Below are 20,173 nucleotides of genomic sequence, written 5' to 3' on the forward strand. Positions count from 1 at the left end.
GGATTTGCCGCTCGTCTCCTTTTAATAAAGACGCGGCTCCAGTTGGTGTTGACTGTCCTGTCTCTACAGATTTGGTAAGTGTGTGTGATCAGTGGTCTTTGTTTGTTCAGATGGCAAAGTTAATTAGTATTCAGCAGTACTCTTTCGGTGTATAAAGACATACTTTAGTCAAAATGATTCAGTTACTAAGTTTACAGTACGTTAATATGACTACAATATTATGGACTGAAAGATCTGCTGTAAATGCAGCTCTGAGTGTAAATGTCGCAATCAAACTATTACCATTGTGTTGAATTTTCACCGCATTTTGTGACAGTCTATACACACACGGCTTTCTGACGCTACCTACCCAGTGCATCTAAGTTACACAGAAATGTGGAGAGTTTTTTGTTCTCTTATACGACGTGCGGTCTTGTGTGTTTGTTTTACCGCTTGTAAAATAATGTGAGACTGATTGCCTGCATAAAATATTGCATAATAGCTATTTAACGTTTGCAGAAAATACCATGTGAAGGAGTAGTGTGTCTCAATTCACAGTGCTCAGGAAAAATGCAGTTTTTTTTTCTCTTATACAACGTGCGGTATCAAACATTCCACATTCACTGTCTCCCCTGTGTCTGTGTTTTTGTTTTACCTCAGTGAAAATCAGCACGTGCCCAAATGTAAACTCCAAAAAAATAATAATAGTAAATAAAAAAACGAGTAAATAACCAAAATAATAATCAAATATGCTAAAAATAATAATAGTAAATAAATAAAAAATTAGCAAATAACAAGAATAATAATAAACCATATTTAAAAATAATAATAACAGTAAATAAATTTTTTTTACAAATAACCAAAAATAAAATGTTAAAAATAATAATACTAGTAATTAAAAAAAGGAGTAAATAACAAAAAATAATAGTAATAAACTATGCTAAAAATAATTAAATACAAATTTAACTTAAAAGTGAGTGAAAATAAGTTATGATGTGTTGCCATTTATCATAGAAAGAGCCATAACTGGCATAGCGAGAACATCTTATATTTTCTACCTTCAAAAAACTCTTATCCACAAGAACAGCATGATTTTTAGCTGATCTCTTACCAATGGGGTTGTCTGGGTTGAACGGGGGCATAGTGAAGTCTTCAATAACAGGGGACTGAGAGCGGGACCTCTTGGCTTCGGGTTCCTCTATTGGGTCAATCTCACGCCGGTCCTTGGACTCCTCTGTGAACAGCAAGTAAACTGGTAATAACATGCAATAGTGCAAACAAACACAAACATATCAACAGGATACACTAGCCAACTAAAGGCTGATTTGTACTTCTATGTTGAGTGCATACAGATGACGCTGTGCAGCCTTCACATACCCTTTATCGTGACTGACACACACATTTTTAATGTTTAAGATTTATTTAGGCTCCTGCAGAAAGACAATACTCTTTTCATTGTATCCGAATGTGTGTTTATTTAACTACTAAAATTGTACTAATTTAGGTGATTGACTGCGTGATGTGGATGATGTAACGTTACCATTGAGAGCTATAGGCAGTCAAAAACTTTTCATTGCAGTAAATGCACTTTTAAAAGATACTTTTACTTAGCCAGATTGGTTGCGTTTCCACTTATACAAGAAAACAACTTGTTGCATTTGTTTCATCTGGCATTTTTGCTGTTCACTTGGGAAATACAACTCGTTTGATTCACTCCACAAGCTTACGAGCTGTGTGCGCGTGCACACGAGCTATGTGTGTGCTTAGTGCGAGGCTTTACTGAGTGCGCACAGCCGAGAACTGTGAAGTCTTTTATATTGACGCACTCTCCAGAAACACAAGCATTTCTCATGTGAGATTGTCAACTGTGCAGGCAAATTAAAAAAGATTGGTCAGTTAAATCAAGGATTCTCAACCGGTGGGCCGCGGCCCATTAGTGGGCCTCATCCATCCTGCAGGTGGGCCACGAGATAGTTTAAAAAGAACTCTCAATGTTATACTTTAATTTTTGGATTTCATAATTAATATGCTATATTAACATGATCAAAGTAATGCATTCTCCTGTTCTCTGATTACTTCAAACTCAGTGCAAAAACAGCCTCATGATCGTGTCAGCAACTAGTACACACATGCCTGTTCATTCACAAACTATGTGTGAAGTGAAAGTGAAAATCTGTCTTTGTGTATTTTTGTGTGAACTATTTAATATATTTGCATGCTTGTCCAAAATAATGTCCTGTGAGTATTTTATAATGGAACCGCACACATACAGGAGGATTTAACGAGACTCAATGGTGTTTCTGCCATAGAATGTAAAATAAACTTGAGCTTCAGACACGTTCTGGCGGAGCTGTTCACTGTTTTTGCCTGTGACCTCCCAATAATATCCAACTGCAAAATCAACCGCCATCAGATCAACGCGTTTCAACAGATTTAGGGTGTTTCATTATATTTTACATTTGTCTGTATATTTTTGAATAGTAGATATTTAATAGATACTCAGTCAGTCCAGTTTAAAGCAGAAGCTGGTCTTTTGGAATCTCCCTGTTGACCTGTGGTTCTCTTATATATTTGTTAATAAATAAAGGTTTAAATGTGCATTTCATACAAGCATTTTAGAGAAAATGTCAGACAGGTCTGCCTTCAAAAATTGATCCGAGAAAAAAGTGGGCCCCGAAGTGAAAAAGGTTGAGAACCTCTGAGTTAAATTATACAACTGTAAGTAATGTTTGTTCAGCAATAATTCTCCAGTACCGATAGCAGAACCGTTAACTTCAGAGCTTATCGATACTTTGGTCTTTTATAATGTAGCACCGATACCTATTAAGTACCCAGTTTCGGTACCTTTCCCGATTTACAAGAACAATCAAGCTTTTCAGGATCATATAAAATGCGCAAGTAGTAGTTGTGTTGGGATCACACATTGTAAAGTTATTTGTTTTATTCATACTGGGCAGTTAAAAATGCCACGAACAAAAAGACATCAGTAGATTATTTACTCTGATAAGTGAATCAAACATTAAGGTAATAGATGCATTTGTGGCAATATATTATGCAAAAATTTTTTATTTAAATTTCATTATTCTGTGATATGAGCCCATGTGTGGTCACAAAAAATATCTATTTCAAACACTCAACAGATGATTTAATTGATTGATATAACTGATTAATTTAATTTAGGGTGAAAGTATGTCAGTGAATCTGCTTATAAACAATCATAAACGCAAAGATGTATTGCACACACTATTCTGTAATTATTCATTGCACAGACAGACCAATTTAAAAATGATCATTATCATAATTTTTTTCAATTGTTGGAAGAATTTTTACAGGTATACTGTACCATCACTAGTAGTTCTTTTCAGGCAATTTAAATTGGCCGAGTAACAGCTGTTCGCACCAAACTACAGTCATAGTGTATTATTGCCAATATTGTCTGACTGTCAGTTTGGTGTGTCCCAGGCTTACGAAACAACATACCTTTAATTGTGGGGTTTTTATCAGAAGCTGGTGTGTCAGGAGTATCAGTTTCTGACTTTGTGGAGCCGTCATCATCTTTAGCTTTAATCCTGTCCTCTTCTGATACCTCTGCAGTCAATGAATCTGTAACCATCATGGTTTCAGCCTTTTGTGGTTCTGGTTGAACAGCAAGATCCACAGATTCTACAGCTGCAGAAGGACTCTCAACTATGGATGCCTCTGGCATTGGTTCAGGTTCAGCTGTCGCCTCAGGTTCTTCTTCTTCTTCAGGCTCTTCTACAACCTTTGCGCTCCCTCTTTTTCCTCTTGTGGAACGTCTCACTACAAAGAGCAAAAGTAGACAAAATTGCTTACAAAATCTGCTTGGCACTTGCATTTGATCAGTTATATAATCAGCAGAGGACAAAAAAAAAAAGCAGAAAGCCAAACTGCGTATAAAAATGCGGGTTTGAAAATAGCAATGTTTGAGAGAGAAAAATAATCTTTCTAATTTACTCACCTGGGGTCTGACGAGCCCTCTTTCTGCCCCTTGTAGCTCTCTTCTTAACTTGCTTCTCCTCTTTGACCTCTTCACAAGGTGGCTGCTCCTCCTCCTCCTCTCCAACTTCATCTACAGTTACGAAGTTCATCTTGCGAAGCTCTTCAAGGTAACAAGCATCATCTTCTTGTCTTGGTGATTTCACAGGTTCCTCTGGTACGATCGGTGTTGTGGTCCTGGGACTGGTAGGCATAGATTCACTCTGCTCCAATTCCTCAATCTCCTCATCATCCCCTTTGGCCTCATCCAAGGTTACCAGAGTCTGAAAAGAAATACCATGAACCAAACCAAATCAAAGTAACCAATGGTATTTTGAACACCATTTCAGTAATGGCAATAAAAAAAAAAAAAGTAGTACTGACCTCTGGATCAAACTCCTCTTCTTCATCAACAATCTCATCCAGTGTGACTAGGCCTTGAAGTTCTTTCTCCAGCTGGTATTCTTCAATTCCAGTTTCATCATCTCCAACCTCATCAACTGTTAGAAGCATCTCAGGCAATTCATCTGCCTTTAAAAGCGGTTCCTCATTTGTTTCATCAATAAAATCTTCCTCACCCTCGCTGACCTCATCAAGAGTGACCAAAGCATCATGGGATGGAAGTTCAGGGGTCTGGTCGGCTGCCTCTTCTTTATTCTCCATCTCAGGGGCACATGTTTCAGGCTCCTCGGAGTGATTATCTTTAAATTTTTCTAGCGTTTCTGCAGAACGTGGAGGGGATCCTTCCTTTTGTGAAGGTGAAGAAGAAACAGCCTGACTTGGCTCTAATTCATCCAATGTTTCAATGCCAGAACTTTCTTTAATAGCTGGAAGGGACTCCTCATTGGTGTTTGTCTCTGCTGAAGAGGTTTCTGTGACAGTACAAGGCTCTTCTGTCTCACATCTAATGTCGGTCTCTGGTGGTTTATCAGAGCTATCTTCCAGAGATTCCTGCTCCTCTGCAATATCAACATCAACCTGTGTGGTTTCTTCAGCCTTGGCTTCCAATTCTTCCACACATTTATTAATTTCAGATTCACTTGTCTCAGAAGGAACACCGCTATCTGTTGGTTTGGGTTGATCTGCCTCTGACTGTGCAGTAAGAGTATGGGGATCGGGGTTATCTTCGATATTCTCATCCATGGCAGAGGACTCTGCTGTTGAGGCCACAATGTCCTCAGCATCATCCCCTACTTCATCAACGGTCACAAACTCATCAAAGTTGAATGAAAAGGACTCGTCTTCTTTTTCCTGAAAAGAAAAATTACTTGGCATTGCCTATCTTTAGTTTTTAAACTGAAACATGTTAAATCTTAACACTGACCTTTACAGATGCTCTTGTTCTTGAGTGAGTCCTCGAGGGTCTCTTTAAAAGAAAAAAAAGTTTAAGTTTCTGCGAGTAAGAACTAAAGCATTGAGGCGATCATTTAAACGTCCTTAAATAATATTTATTTTCATCTTACTCACCCTGGAATCAACATCATGCCCTCTTGTTCGCTTCGATGGAGGGCTGGATTCCCGCCTGCTCCTCAGCGAGGAAGCCCCAGAGGATCCTCCACGCCTGCGAGTAGTACCCTCCTCTTCAGAATTACCTCTGGTCCTATGCCTAGAAGTGCTATCTTTCTCTGGAGAAGAGGTGTCAGTAGTCTTGCCTTTGGACCCAGAGCTCTGAGACTTTTTCTCCTTTTCTGCTTGCATCTTTTTAGTTTGAGCTGGAGTGGCTTTCTTGGTGGCTTGAGCAGGCTTTTTAGCACCTGTCTGACCTTTTGCTGTTTTCTTTTCTGCAGCTTTTTTCTCTGTCTCAGCATTCTGTTTGGCTTCCTCTTCAGCTCGTTTTAATGAAGACTGTAAGCGACACTGATGGACAGCTAATTCAAGAGCCTTCAGTATCTCCTGTGTAACTGGAGGAAAGTCCAAAGACTGGTCATTTATTAGGAAGGGCTCAGGCACTACATGGTGACTATCCGAGGCACATGTAACTGTGACAGATGAATTACTGAAAGCTTTATTGGAAGTGGAGGGCAGGTCAGAGGTGGGATCTGAGGTTGGAACGGAGTCAGATGCATCAGATCCAGCTTCAGTTTGAAGGTTAATGTCCCCCTCTACATTTTCAGTTGGTGTCAAGTCCTTTGATTGGCCCTCGCTGTCGACGATACGCTCCTGTTGTTTACAGTCATCCTCTTTGACATCAGTGTCTTTGGTAGTTTCTTCAGTACTCTGGGTCTCCATGGGCTCTACTGCCATTTCCTCACTGCTTACACCTGAAGCACCAAGCTCCATTTCTCCATCCTCGGCTAACTTTTCATCCTTAATTTTGCCTTCCACAGATGTAGATAGGGGTTCTTTGGGAGCATCTTCAGCTTGTGGGACATCCTGATCCTTTTTCGAGTCAGCCTCTGACTGCTCAGTTGTCTCAACTGGAATGGCAGATTCTGGAGAAACCAATTCATGCTCTGCTTTTGCAGACTCCACTAAAACTGCAGATTCTGAAGTAGATTTAACTTCAAGATCTGTCTTTCCAGACTCTAAAGCATATGTTGAGGATCCCTCTTTATGTTCTTCATTCACAGATTCAACAGAAATTGCAGATTGTGAAGCAGGAACAGCTGATTCCACATGAAGGTCTGCTTTCTCAGACTCAACTGAAACTGTAGCTTCTGTAACCTCAAGCTCCTTGTTCACAGATTCAGTGGCAGATTCATAAGTGGGAGCAGAGGATTCAACTTCAAGCTCCTTCTTTATAGACTCAGCTTCTATCTTGGTGACTGAAGACCCGGTTTCAAGCTCTTTTGTCACAGATCCAGTCTCTGGGGTGACTGTGCCGAATTTTTTAGCATCTTGGATGTTTAATTCCACTTTATTCTCAGAAACTGCTGTGTCTGCATTAGGAACTGCACTGTCTTTAGTAGCCTCAGCGAGTTTAGCTGCAGCTGTTTTAGCTTTTAGCTTTTCTTCATCATCACTTTCAATCAAAATTACTTCATTATCGCTAATAACAATACTGTCCTCTCCTTTAGGCGCAACAGTTTTAGCTGCGGCAGAAGGTTTTTCATCTTTTTTGACAGCTGGTTCAGCAGGAGCTGCAGCCACTGGTTTTGAACTTTGACAGTATTAGGTTTTGCAGGTGGTTTAGCAGAAGGTTTTGCCCTAAAGAAAGTGGACATTTTGTTTAGTATTTCCAGAACACTTTTTTATAAAACAAAGAAAATATTTTACTTCTCCTCTTACCCTTTTGCATCCGGCTTCTTTTTCAGCTGTTAAATAAATCATAACAAGGTCATTCTTAATTTACTGAATCTGCACAAGTTTATAACATACATGCAAATAGTTAGCAATGCCTGCTAAACTACCTTGAGCGGTTTGGCTAGCTGGAAGGTAAGAACCTTGTCCTGGACTGTACAACGAAACTTTACGAAGCGGATAAAGATTGCTCGAGCACTTGCAGCATTTTCCATTTCAAAAATCACCTGAGATTGAAAAAAAAAAAAACAATGCTACTGTCAGCAAATATATTTTACTTTCTTTAATAAGAATAAATAGATATAAGACTGAAAACAAAAACTCCGCTTAGGAACCGTTTTCGGTTTCTCAGCATAGATTATGCATATAAAATAAAATTATATTATTAATCTAAAAGCTGAAGATGGTTTTCTTACCCTGCCATTAAGAGGTAAAACCTTCTTGAAGACACCATAGCGCTTGACTACAGTTTCTATTTCCTTGATTGCCCCAAGCATTTTTGGCACATTGCCAACAATGAGAAGCCGTTCTGGTAAAGTCATAATTTCCTGCAATTAGAAGGCAAAAAATTATTGATGCACTGAATTTAGAGCTGCTGAAAATTTATCGGTTTAGGGCCGAAAGAGAAAAACGGCTGAGTCTAAAATTGTGTGTAAAAAGATTTGCCGCCACGACCACCTGAGTTCTTTAATCCTCTTACACATGCAGGAACATAGGGGTCTTAAAATTGTGTTTTTAATGCACCGTGATGCAAATGGGGATGATTTGGTATTGGTTCAGTAATATATCATAGTCTGTTAATACATACTGATGTTATTCATCTCATATGCACTAGTATATGCACATAGCATGTGTCATGGTAGCATACTATGGTGAGAAGCAAGAGTAATTACAATGCTCCAACTACCTAAAAACCAGACAACGGTCTGTCAATTTGCTGTAATTTATAGTTCTTCAGAATATGATATTTAATATTATGTAATAATAATTATTTTATAGAAAAACAGAATAAGCAAAAATTGGAATCTGCAGATCAGACTTCCAAAATATTATGTCTGAGTGCATCCAGAACTTTTTTGGGCCCAGAATTTTCATTCTGTTGCAGCCCTTGAGGAAAATATCAGCCACAGTATAATTTACATGATATTGTTGTTTCAGATTATTTGGGTTCAGCATATATGTCAGAATATACTTACTGGTGATTTCTCCATACCCATGAGCACTCTGAATACTGACTCCTTTAGAGGGAAAAATATAAAACAACTAGTAAGTACTAACAAGTATTAATCAAGAATATATGAATGTTTTTGAGAAATAATGCACTAAAGATATAACTGTTGAAACAGATGGAGTGCACACTCACAGTGTAGTTCAGATCGATGGGTTGCATCATCATCTTTATGGTTATCTCTTTCTCTTTTACTTTAGCTGGGGTCTCTGAAAAGGCCTTCACCATTTTTTCAACTGCCTCGGTGTTGGGCATCTGCAGATAGGCCTAAAACGCATAAAAACTGTTAGAGTATACTATATAATACCATATACATCATAAAACCCAGCAATGATTAATTCAAAGTAATTAAAATTAGATAATAGAACAAGCTATTGTACAAATGTTTTTTATGTAATTGATTTGCATCATTACCTTTTGTTGGTTGATTGCTATGACAGGGGTTTCAGTGAAGCCATAAGGTTTAGCAAGGTTGGTGAGTTCTTCTTCAGTAACCCCTGCCTCTGGAAGGTTTGTTATTTCCACTATATTTTTTCTCCAGGGTATTTCCTGTAGTCAAAGAAAGAAAGTGAAAGTGGGTTTAAGCGCTTTGTATTTGAGGACAAAAATACAGTTTAGAGGGGAATCAAATAGCATACCTTCTTTACAACCTTCTTGGCAACTGCTGTTTCTGCTAAATAACACATACAAAATGTTACACAGATTGGCCTACATGACAACAGAAACACTACAGTGAAAGATGCAATTGATTACCTGGAACCTTGGCAGGAGGTTTAGGTTTAGCTGCAGGCACTGTCTTTTTCATCTCAGTTGGTTTTCCCTTAGTTGCTTGAGTTGCCTTGAAACCTGTCACCTCTTTTGCTTTAGCTGGCTGAGGTACCTTAACTACGTTTGCAGCTTTTCCTTTTGGTATCTGAATTGGTTTTGTTGTAGTCGCTTCTTTTCTATGAGACAAAACATACACATAATCTTATATTTCAAAAATATTCAAACCAGGTATTAGTGATATGCATCTATAACACACATTTAAATACAAAATCTACAGTTCTTTTTAGATCTACTGCATGTATGAGAACTTACCTCTTGAAAACTTTTTCAGGCTTAATATATTTTCTTCCAGTTTCAGCATCCTAAAAAGCACATAGGTTGAATTTAATGTTATGGCTTGGTAGACTTCACAGCTCTAAGAGGATTTGACAAAAAAAATAAACATACCCTCTCCATGCAGACCCTAATGACTTGCCCATGAATTGTCAAGTTTTTGCAATTGAGCAAAGCTCTGGCATCCTCCTCTCTCTCCATACAGACAGAAGCCTAAAGACAAAGATTATCTGATGTTTGCAATATCTAAAACAACTACATTTAAATTCCACATAAACAGTGAAGGTCATTTTCCTGATTAATAACCAGCTGTACACTCATAAATGCATAAAAAACAACGCCATAAATGATAAACACCTCTCTAATAGCCTTGAGGAGGATGGCAGTATAAATCTTGCCAAAAGGTTCAATGGCATCAGTGAGATCTTTGCTTGTAGTCCCAATAGGAAGGCCAAGGAGCCTCAGTAAACAGGAGGTGCCTGGCGCATATTTGGGATTAGGCTTCATAATAATGCAGAAAAGAAAGAAACAGTTAAACACACATACCTCACTTATTTATACTGGTATATATTTTAAACCGTTTCTAATTAGCACAATGTTAAAAACAAATAGGAAAATGACAGTAAAGTCAAAGTAATGGCGGAACAAGCATAATTCATGTAAAAAGTATTACCTTCGAAGTGCTGTGAGACTTTGAGGTGGAGGTTCTGCTTGTGCTGGAGTATTCAGTTTTCTTTGGAGGGGAAGACCGCCTGCTGCTGCTGCTACTTCCCTTTGATGAGGAAACTGTGGAACTGCTTTTCTTCTTTGCTAGTTCAGCCAGCAGCGCTGGTGCCAAGGACTTCACCATAGCTTTAAAGTATCACTGTCTGCGATTGAAGAAAGCTCAGCTATTGGAAAGATAAGAACTTGCATTGGAACAAGAAACAACAAGTAACAATGACAAAAGTAACAGCAAAATAAGCAGTAGCACTGCTATAAAAAATGTTCTTACGTGATGACATGAGTTTCATAGCTAGAAGGTCACTACTGCTTGATCTCTGCTGCCTGGAAGGGCTGCTCCGGCGTGGACTGGAGCGACGTGGAGACCTCCTACTGTAACCTGGAGATCTGGCCCGTTGAGACGGTGGACTACGCGACCTTCGTCTGTAGGGACTGGATCGAGACTTTCTATGCGGGGACCGGGTGCGACTTCTGCTACGCCGATACCTTCTAGAGCCACGGGAGCGGGATCGGGAGCGAGATCTAGATCTGGATCTGGATCGAGACCGGGAACGCGATCGTTTGCGTCGACTTGAAGAGTCATGGTGTCTTTTTGGGCTGGGGGACCTGGAGTATGAGTGTGATCGGGCGTGCCGCTTTGAGCTGCTGTGTTCAGATTTAGACTCAGATCTGTGGATGATTGGTATTGACAAATAAGACTGACTGGATTAATAACATATTTGACAATTAATAAAAAAAAACTCTAAAAGTTCAATAATTAATATATGAGGTAATTACCTTGAAACAGCGACAGACTCAACCTTCCAGTCAGGGTATCTAATAAATAAGAAAACAGCTTTTTGTTAACATGTTCAATGGGAAAATCATTAATATTATTCCTAAGTGAAAGTGAATATCAGCAATAAGTCATGCAATAAAACACTCACTGTTTCCTAAGACGCCTACAGTTCTCAATGTGAACATTTGTGTTCTGATGTTCGAGCCAATCCTGTGAACAAACAAAAATGCTTTAATTATCAATTAATTGACTTTGATTACCAAAAGTGTTTTAAACAGTGTAGCTGATTATAAAACAGACACACAAAAAGAATAAGAATAACAGAAATCCACAGTAGTCCAATAAGTGATGAACAAAATGTCCATGATTTTCTTGACAAAACCTCTTCTGACATATAAAGCAAGTCCAAAGTGTGGCCTCGGGTATTATGGAAATGGAGATCATCATCTGCCTTTTTCTTCAGCACTGTGGAAAGTCATCAGGTCTGCCTTCACAACAGGTTCAGATTTTTTTTTCAGCCAGTCCAAAGATTTAAATTAGTTTTCAGAAAAAATGGCTTTACATTAGGCTTTCCTCTGGGTTTCCAGGAACTGGACTAAAAAAAAAAAAATCTCCTTCTGAAACTGGAATTGGCTTGAAATACGCAATAAAAATCAACGCGCAATAATTTTTTGTCCAACCATGGTTTACTACATGTACTATTTACATCAGCTTACTGTAAAAATATTTTAACCCACAATCAGGCAACTATATTTAGGCAATTAAGGCAATTGTATGATTAAGGCAACTGCAGTTAGTAAACGTAAGCATGTCTGGCATTTTATTTCATAGTTAAATTTAATACAGTTTTAGCTTGAAGTTTTCAGCACATCAAAAATTAAACATTGAGTCTGTCCCTTTACATACAAAAAATTGCAAACATCTTACAAATGAGGCACTACTGGTTAAGAAGATACTCACCTTAATCTTGACACATTCAATGTTACATAGAGAGCATGTATGAGGAAAGATTCTTGGAGTAGCTGCAGAGTAATCATTCATCATGGTTGGAGTCGGTAGCCTCTTCAGTGGGGGCATGCTGACTGGTGGCGACAGGAACGGGATCCAGTTGGGACCTCCAGGCATGTCATCCACGGACATCATAGGAAGGACACCAAGCTGAGGCGGTACCTGCAGAGGAGGTCGACTGGAAGGTGTCGGAACAGGCTGGGAAGCAGGTGGTCTCGCTGGGATCGTCTTAGTGGGTCTCAGATCAACTGGTGAAGGTTTCTGAAGGTCTGGAACACGTATGGGGCCTGGAGCTGATTGGCACATCTGAGGTTGCTTTGTGATGTCACTACCAGTGAAGGCCGGTCTAGAGACCTTACTCACATACTTTGAAGTCTCTTTAGGCAGGTGTTCAGTTGTGTAACTTTCTGAGCTCTCCTCAGGATAGTCAAATTTACTAGAATGTCCATAGTCAATGACTTTATTGTAGTCAGGTCTCTCATCAACATCCCTCTTCACCTTACGCATACGAATGTCCCGTAGAATAAACGGTAGGTTGTCAGGAGTCAGCTGATCATCTGGGTAGTGGCTTAGAAGTTCTAGGTCTTCATTAGAAAGTCCAAAGCTTGCTAGGATGCTGGTGGCACTTTCTGAAGTGTAGCGATTTGGTCGCTGTTCCGGCGGACGTTGGCTGCTCAAACCACTTGGTCCTCCACCAAAACCTGCAGACTTGAACAGCGGAGAGGAACTGGAAGGGCGATCCATGCTTGACGCAAAGAGTTTGCTTGGGGCTTGGTACATGGACCAGTCCACCTCATCTGATCTCGAAGACCCTGAAAACCCGCTGCCTCTGGAGGAAAGCACATCATCCATGGAGTCGTTTCTTAGACGAGGATCTGCTTTTTTGGGTTGCTGAAGCATTTGCGAAATAATGCGCACTTCCTCACGGGCTCCCCGAAGGTTACGGTCAATGGCAGCTTCAATTTCTGTAGAAATCTGCGACTGACCTTGTCCCATTGAGAAGGGCGCGTTGCCCAACAATCCTCCACGAGAACCAGACATGGAACCTGGGCCAAGATGGGCTGTGCCCATCTCCATTCGAGGCTGTGACACAAGACCATACTGGCTGGGCACGATGGGTCTTTGACCGCTGGGGAAAGGTCCTCCACGGGGATTATACAATGGATGCGACATAGTGACCTTAAGCAAGTTGAGCAAGGTCAAAGCAGGTGTAGAAACTGCAGCCGGAGTGACACTTGTGCCAACAATTGCATTCAGCTGGTGCAGTGCCAACTGAGTCTTTATCTGTTCCAACTGCAGGGAGACAGGGCTTAAGATGGGCAGATTCCCAAAATGTCTCACGGAATTTGGAACAGGGTGCACGCAACTTTCCAAGAACAATGAAAAGCTGGAAAAATTAGGGGGAAAAAACACACAAAATGGATTACTGGCTTGCCGTCGTCATGTCCTCATACAGAAACTGTAAAACGGCTGCGCCCATTTTCCCCTTCTGTCATACACTCTCAAATCTCCAGCTTCAAGGGATTTAAACAGGTTTCCATGTCTTCACTGAAGAAGAAAAACAGCAAGCAAAAAAGACAAGACAGACAAAGGAAAACAATATCACAGTTTAGGAGTATCTTCACATTTTCATGCATGGATTTAAGTGGTTTTCTTTCCTTTTTTTGCCTAAATGTGAACAGGGAAGGACAAACATGCCTTAAGACAGAACAACATTATAGGCCAGCCCATTTTAGACATTAAACAACTGCAAATTATTAATAATCTGAGAGGTACATTATCCTTTTTATATCAATACTGGTTTTTCAGAATAAAAATTGGAGTGTGGACGGTCAATATTGTCCATCCCCGTCAACAAGGGTGACTCATCTTCACGAACAATGCAATAAAAAAAGATACTAAATGTATATTCTCTGCATGTACAAAAAAAAATTGTCATTGAAATTATTTTTTTCTCCAGAAAAAAAAAAAAAAAAAAAAGTACAAATTGCACCTACATTTTTGCTTTGGCTTATGATGCTTTGACAAGCACTAAGTAAATATAATGTGGTGAATTGCATTTTAATCTAGCATTGTCATGTTAGCATTTTCTAAAAGTAAATTTGTCAAGAAACAATAAATTACAAAATAAAACTGTTAAGTCAACAGGAAACAACAATTACTACCATCATCATATATTTCCAAGTTATAAAAAAATAATCAAAAAATTTTCAGAAGGATACAAATATCTCCCACAAGAAAATTACTCTTTTTCTTTATTTGGCATCATTGCTACAAACGTGGATAACCTGCAGTAAAATAGGGATTACATTTAAATTAAATTTATTTAAATTTGTTAATGGTAAATGTGCGTTTTTGACCTTATTATGAATGTTTCGTCTAGTCTGTGGTTAAGCTTTTTTTATCCTGCAAACTTCAATTAAAAAAACAACTTCAGTCATTCAGACTGCTTAAGCCACGCACTACATTTTTTCGCCATAATCCCCAATATGCCCCAAGAGAAAAAAAAAACCCAAAATGGCGAGATATCCTTTCAAACAACATCAAAATAAAAATCTCAGCAGTGTAGGTGGCATTGGGATACATAAGGATACATTGCTGATCTTCTTACAGTTAAACTTCAGATCTTCACTGTGGGTATTTCAGGGGGTTTATACGTATATTAAGTTTTTTTTTTACTAAATTTTCTGAAAACACTTACTCATGAAGAAAACCTGCACTAATTCTGTACAATGTCAAGCGTCAAATTTTATCTTGACTTTTCATATTCCTTTTATGTAACTGATAATTTCTGAAAACACTTTTTAAAAGTTACTGAATTTTAAACATGAAACCATTTTAAACTATGAAACTGTAAGGTCAATAGACTAGGGGTATGTATTGGATGCACTGTCATGACTGCAAAAATTGTCTTAAAAGAAAAAAAAATACAGGAAAAGAAAGGCCGCCATCCAGCGACTGAACACACTAAATGTCCACAGTACATTCATAGGCCACCTCACACAGCAAGCAGCCATTTCAGATAGCAGGCCTACACATGTTCTGTGTTAAATATTAACCTCTGCACACTAAACAGGAGAAATCGTCTGCGAAATTAGAAGACAGACAGATAAAAACAATGTGATGTTACAACCCAGCATCTCCTGCATTTCCCCATTCACACCAATGGGGATCCATCTGCAGATCTTGAGTCACATGATATCGATTGAGGTAAAGTTGGTATTATATTCGCACATTCGGAGTTTCTTCTTAATAAAATAATTCCAGAAAAGTATTATTTGCCAATTCTAAACCATATTAGCAGCCAATGACAATCAAGGTACAACATTGTTCGGTCAAATAAATAGTGCTAATGTTGACTTAGTGCTAATGTCGTCATCCATACGATTTTAGACCAAGTATTCATAGCATAATAAACAACATGCCAATATTGGTAAACAAAGTTGTTCAAAAATGTGCAAATATAAAGCAAACTTTACTTAATATGGTTAAAACAACTGCTGAAGCGCACATTGAAACAACCGACTTGTCGTGAAGGGTTACACACCTAAACAAACTATAACGCTCCCATTGCGAAAGATCAAGATCACCCGTCGGTCGGTTTAATGGTAGCTTTATAGTCTGGATTGAGTGTTAACGTGGTCAGTGCATCAAATATAAAATGAATGCAGCCTTTAAATGCGTGAAACACATGAAAAAAAGTGATCTAGTGAGCATATTGCTCGTGAAATCAGCCGAGCACATGCAGGCCTATGGCTCTGCAGCTTCGTCATTAACCCGATCGCAGTATACGTCGTCGTTTTACAGCAGAAAAATCATCTTATTTGACACAATCATCATCATATTTGCACGAAAATGGCTCCCAACAAAGTTGAGATGCACTACAGCAACATACCTAGTACTTTATTATGTAAAATCTTACGGTGAAGGTTCATGCGATGAGGAAAACGCTCCGATTTCAGGGGACGGTCGGCTTGCGTCTCTCAGGCGTGATCAAATGAGTCACGAGCATAGACAGAGACGTAGTCAGGAAAACCAATCAAACCCGAACACACCGACCGCCTCAAACTTTCGGAAATTATATAATTTGACGGCTAATTAGTTTAGCAGAAAGTGCGAACATTTGTGGTTATTTGAAAAGATACACTGTTTTAAAAGGCTTTTTATTTGTGAAAAACAACAGAAAGAGTAGTTTCTCTTTCAATGATATCCAGAAGATGGCAGCGTTTTCCTTTTTTACACTGGCTTCAGGCAAAGACTTGTGGTTAAAACGTCACGAAAATGTAGGTGTACTAACTTTTAGCTTCCTATTTAATTCAGTAAAGTCGTATATTTTGTAATGAAATCATAATATGCTGTTTAGTGCATTTAATGTTACTCAAACAGTAGTAGTTCGAATTTAGTATAAAAAAGCAGTTGTTAGAACCTCAATATCTGTACTTTATCCCATTAGTTTAGCTTATTGTTGGAGAATTTGTATTTTACTTGGGTGATAATTACATCTCCATGGTAAAATAATATTATGGTTCCCTATAATCTAATTATCTTGTATCAAAGCTGTTATCTTGTATCAAAGTAAACATCAGGGTCACCGAGCTAATGATTTCCTTTATAAATACCATTAAAAACATCAAACTATTAAAACAAGTAGTTTTAATTGTTTCCACTTGTGTGTTTTATCATTACAGACCAGAAGGACCATTATAGTTTCCAAGTTGTAGTTGCTGAAGTTTATATTTTGCTACATGTTGATTTTACTTTGATATCCAATCCTCATCACAAGGCCTCAAAGACACAAGGCGCATCAGTGTCTTTCTCAGGTTTCTGCAGAGTACTGACTTTCTGTCAGACATCAACTGTCCAACCACCAACTAAGAGAAAAATAATGAAACAAGTTGTAGATTGTCTGTTTACTCTGTAGGTATATTTATTGGCTTATTATATTTCTTTTATTTTGTATGATATCACTGATGTATGCTTATGATGTTATGCAGGAAACATTGAATGCATTACTTCTTGGCTTCAGATTTGAAGTTTTAAATAACTTGTAATAGTGACTTTAAGAAGTAGCTTGAAAGAGTAACAAGAGCTGTTACTCATCTCAGGCGAAACACACTGTATGCCACTTTTTCTAACCCTGATAACAGTACTGCATTGCTATTTGACCAAGATTTAAGTAAACATGTTTTTCATTGTAAATCTAAAATCTCTAATCACTTTTTCGTCTTCAACAGAAAGACATTAGCTTTAATGCAATTCTTTTGCTTTACTAATTAAGTGCATTTTGTTTTGTATTTTTAAGATTATGAGGAAACCCCACATCCATCATCATATTTCACACCAGAAAAGCTGTGGTATGCGACTGAGGACAATGTGCACAGCAACTATTGCATACAGTAAGATACAAAATGCTGACATGTTCGTAAATCATGCGTTATCATGAGTGTGGACATGGATTTATACATTCATATTGCTGTTAGTTCAAAATGATTAAAAAAGAAATAAATTAAAAAAAAAAGTTCCACATGGAAACCTAAATTCAGAAATGTTTTTTTTAAACGTTTTTTTCATCAAATACTTTCTTTAAATCAGCATATAAGAATGTTTTTGCAGGACCATGCGACAAGACTGGCGTTATGGCTGCTGAACATTCAGCTTTACAATCAAAAGAATGTTTTTCAAAGGGATAGTTCAAAATGAAAATTCTGTCATAATTTACTCAAGTTTTACTCAGTAAATCATTGATTTCCATAGCGGGGGTGGGGGGGTACGGGTGGTTCGAAAGACCTACCCCCCTACTGACACAGGTCTAGAATTTGCCATTGGTCCAGAATTTTTGCCACTATTTTCTCATTTGACCTATTTTGACTGCTATGTCATCATAAATTGTGGAAATAACCCATCGAAAGTTTTAAGAAAACGCACAATATGACATGTGAAGTGAAGTCAACTTTCACTATTGACCTACTATTACATATTATAAGTAGTCTAACTTTTATTCTAAATCTTGGACGTTATTCTTGACAGAAAAATTGACCTATGTAAAGGTTCGAAGCACCAAAAGCAGCCCATATTAAAGTTAATTTTAATACTAATTAGGCTGTGTATAAAAATCCAAAATCAAACAAAAAGTTCTCAGGGGTAGCTTAAATAATGTGTCAGTGCTCTTTGGGTAAAGGATTCATCAAAATAAACAGCAAAAATCAGTCCAAGGCATTTAAAAAAAACATGGCTATTCCTTAAAGCTTTGGCTGCATCAGGTTACCCTGATAAAGGCAATTGTTATCGAAACACGTAGGCACAGTTTTAGGAAATAGCCAGTTCAATAAAGGCTTATTAATATTTTATTGACATTTTCGAGTGCCTTGCAATTACTTTTCCTGTTTATACTAATTAGGCTGTTGTTGTTAAATGAATTTTCAAAAGAGGCTAGAAAAAAATCTTGAAGCTGTTTTTTTATATTTGTTTATTATAAATCTTAAGGAAATATTTTTGGTACATCAAATATTGAGGATACAACAAGCTAATCCAGCTTAAAATAGTGTTTAAAATGCCACCTATTGGAGTATTTAAACATCATAATTAAATAGAAAATAAGGTAGGGTAAAACATCAACCTGAAGGGTTGGGAGGGTTTGGGGGCGGCGAACTATCCCTTTAAGTTTATTAAACAGTTATTTTAAAGTGTAGTGATATTTTTATATATAGCCGTTTCAACATATGTTTTTTTTTTTTATTTCTTACAAACATTTATAAATCTTACCAACCAAAACTTTTAAAGGGCATTGTACATTTAAAAGGCTGTGTAATAATAGCTTCTACATAAACCATTTTTACAATGTGGTCATAAAATAACAGGTTGGCAATCCCGAACTCGCACACTAAATATTAACTGTAGTTGACCACATGCTTATGTACTGGGCAGACCGTGAGATCAGTTAGCCAGTCACCCAACTACGTGTTGTGTTTCCACATTTGTGTTTATTTAGGCTTATCATGCATCTGGCAAACACAACCTCAAACAGTCCTTAACAGCAAAAGACACATAGAAAATAACAGTACTTTTACCCTCACGTCTAGTCCAGCCTTGTCTCAGTTTTTCCTTTTTCATTTCTATATCAGGCACACTGTATCATGTAAACAAAACACTGCTTTATTATGAAATAATGACGATTTAAGGCATGTGCTTATCAAGAACTAACTTTAACTACAACACGAGTTACATGAGTTCATGTGTAAATAATGGCTGCCTTAATTACTTAAATGTTTGTTAATGTATTAATTAAGTGTTAGTTTAAACTAAATCTCACTCTATAAGTAGGAGATTTATTAAGATTTCTATATGAAAAGAATATTATTTAATAGTTTACTTCGCCAGCAAGAGCTCATGACCTGTTAATGTTACATCATTACATCATGACTTTGCTTGAAGGGGCACATTATTCCTTCATTCATTTTCCTTCGGCTTAGTCCTTTATTTATCAGGGGTCGCCACCGCAGAATGAACCGCCAACTATTCCAGAATATGTATTTACACAGCAGATGCCCTTCCAGCTGCAAACCAGTAGAGGGAAACACCCATACACGTTTGTATTTACACACACATTCATACACTGGCCAATTTAGTTAACCCAATTCACCTATACTGCATGTCTTTAGACTGTGGCAGAAACCAGAGCACCTGGAGGAAGCCCACATGAACACAGGGAGAGGGCACATTATTATCAACAACACATGAACGCCTGTGTTTAAATGTAATGGTCATAAAAAGTGTGTGTTTACATTGAAAAACAATAGAAAAGTAGCGCATGAATGGAAAAATGTGTTCTGTGTGAATAATCTCTTTACCATGGCTGTTCTGTGTACTGGTTGTCAGTAAGGATCAAGTGTTTGTTTGTCTAAACACTGGAGTTCATGAGTTGTTAAGAAGGATTTAATAATAATGTGCCCCTTCAAGTAAAGTCATGACATAATGATGAAAGTTCATGCTGGTCAAGTTGCACTATTAATTAATATTCTTGCTCATAGAGCGAGTTATATTTAGCTTCAACTAAAGTGTTGATCAATACATTAACATACGGTGGCAACACAGTAGTGCAGTGGGTAGCACAATCTCCTCAG

At 37.9% G+C, this 20,173-nt stretch overlaps 1 protein-coding gene across 1 annotated transcript in view; it reads right to left on the minus strand.

The window, feature by feature from the left end:
• znf638 (zinc finger protein 638) overlaps window positions 1–20,173 on the minus strand; it is a 33,210-nt gene that overhangs the window by 1,796 nt on the left and 11,241 nt on the right. The window contains 24 exon segments of the mRNA XM_056461172.1: window positions 1,091–1,213; window positions 3,460–3,780; window positions 3,959–4,259; window positions 4,360–5,226; window positions 5,300–5,341; window positions 5,443–7,073; window positions 7,076–7,122; window positions 7,204–7,229; window positions 7,326–7,442; window positions 7,632–7,763; window positions 8,412–8,453; window positions 8,579–8,710; window positions 8,858–8,992; window positions 9,082–9,116; window positions 9,197–9,387; window positions 9,524–9,573; window positions 9,659–9,757; window positions 9,902–10,045; window positions 10,218–10,402; window positions 10,405–10,434; window positions 10,539–10,936; window positions 11,045–11,083; window positions 11,194–11,255; window positions 12,006–13,440. Of these exon segments, the coding sequence (XP_056317147.1) occupies window positions 1,091–1,213; window positions 3,460–3,780; window positions 3,959–4,259; window positions 4,360–5,226; window positions 5,300–5,341; window positions 5,443–7,073; window positions 7,076–7,122; window positions 7,204–7,229; window positions 7,326–7,442; window positions 7,632–7,763; window positions 8,412–8,453; window positions 8,579–8,710; window positions 8,858–8,992; window positions 9,082–9,116; window positions 9,197–9,387; window positions 9,524–9,573; window positions 9,659–9,757; window positions 9,902–10,045; window positions 10,218–10,402; window positions 10,405–10,434; window positions 10,539–10,936; window positions 11,045–11,083; window positions 11,194–11,255; window positions 12,006–13,440 (6,584 nt within the window).

Source organism: Danio aesculapii, chromosome 7 (assembly GCF_903798145.1).
Source record: "Danio aesculapii chromosome 7, fDanAes4.1, whole genome shotgun sequence".
Classification (NCBI taxonomy): Eukaryota; Metazoa; Chordata; class Actinopteri; order Cypriniformes; family Danionidae; genus Danio; species Danio aesculapii.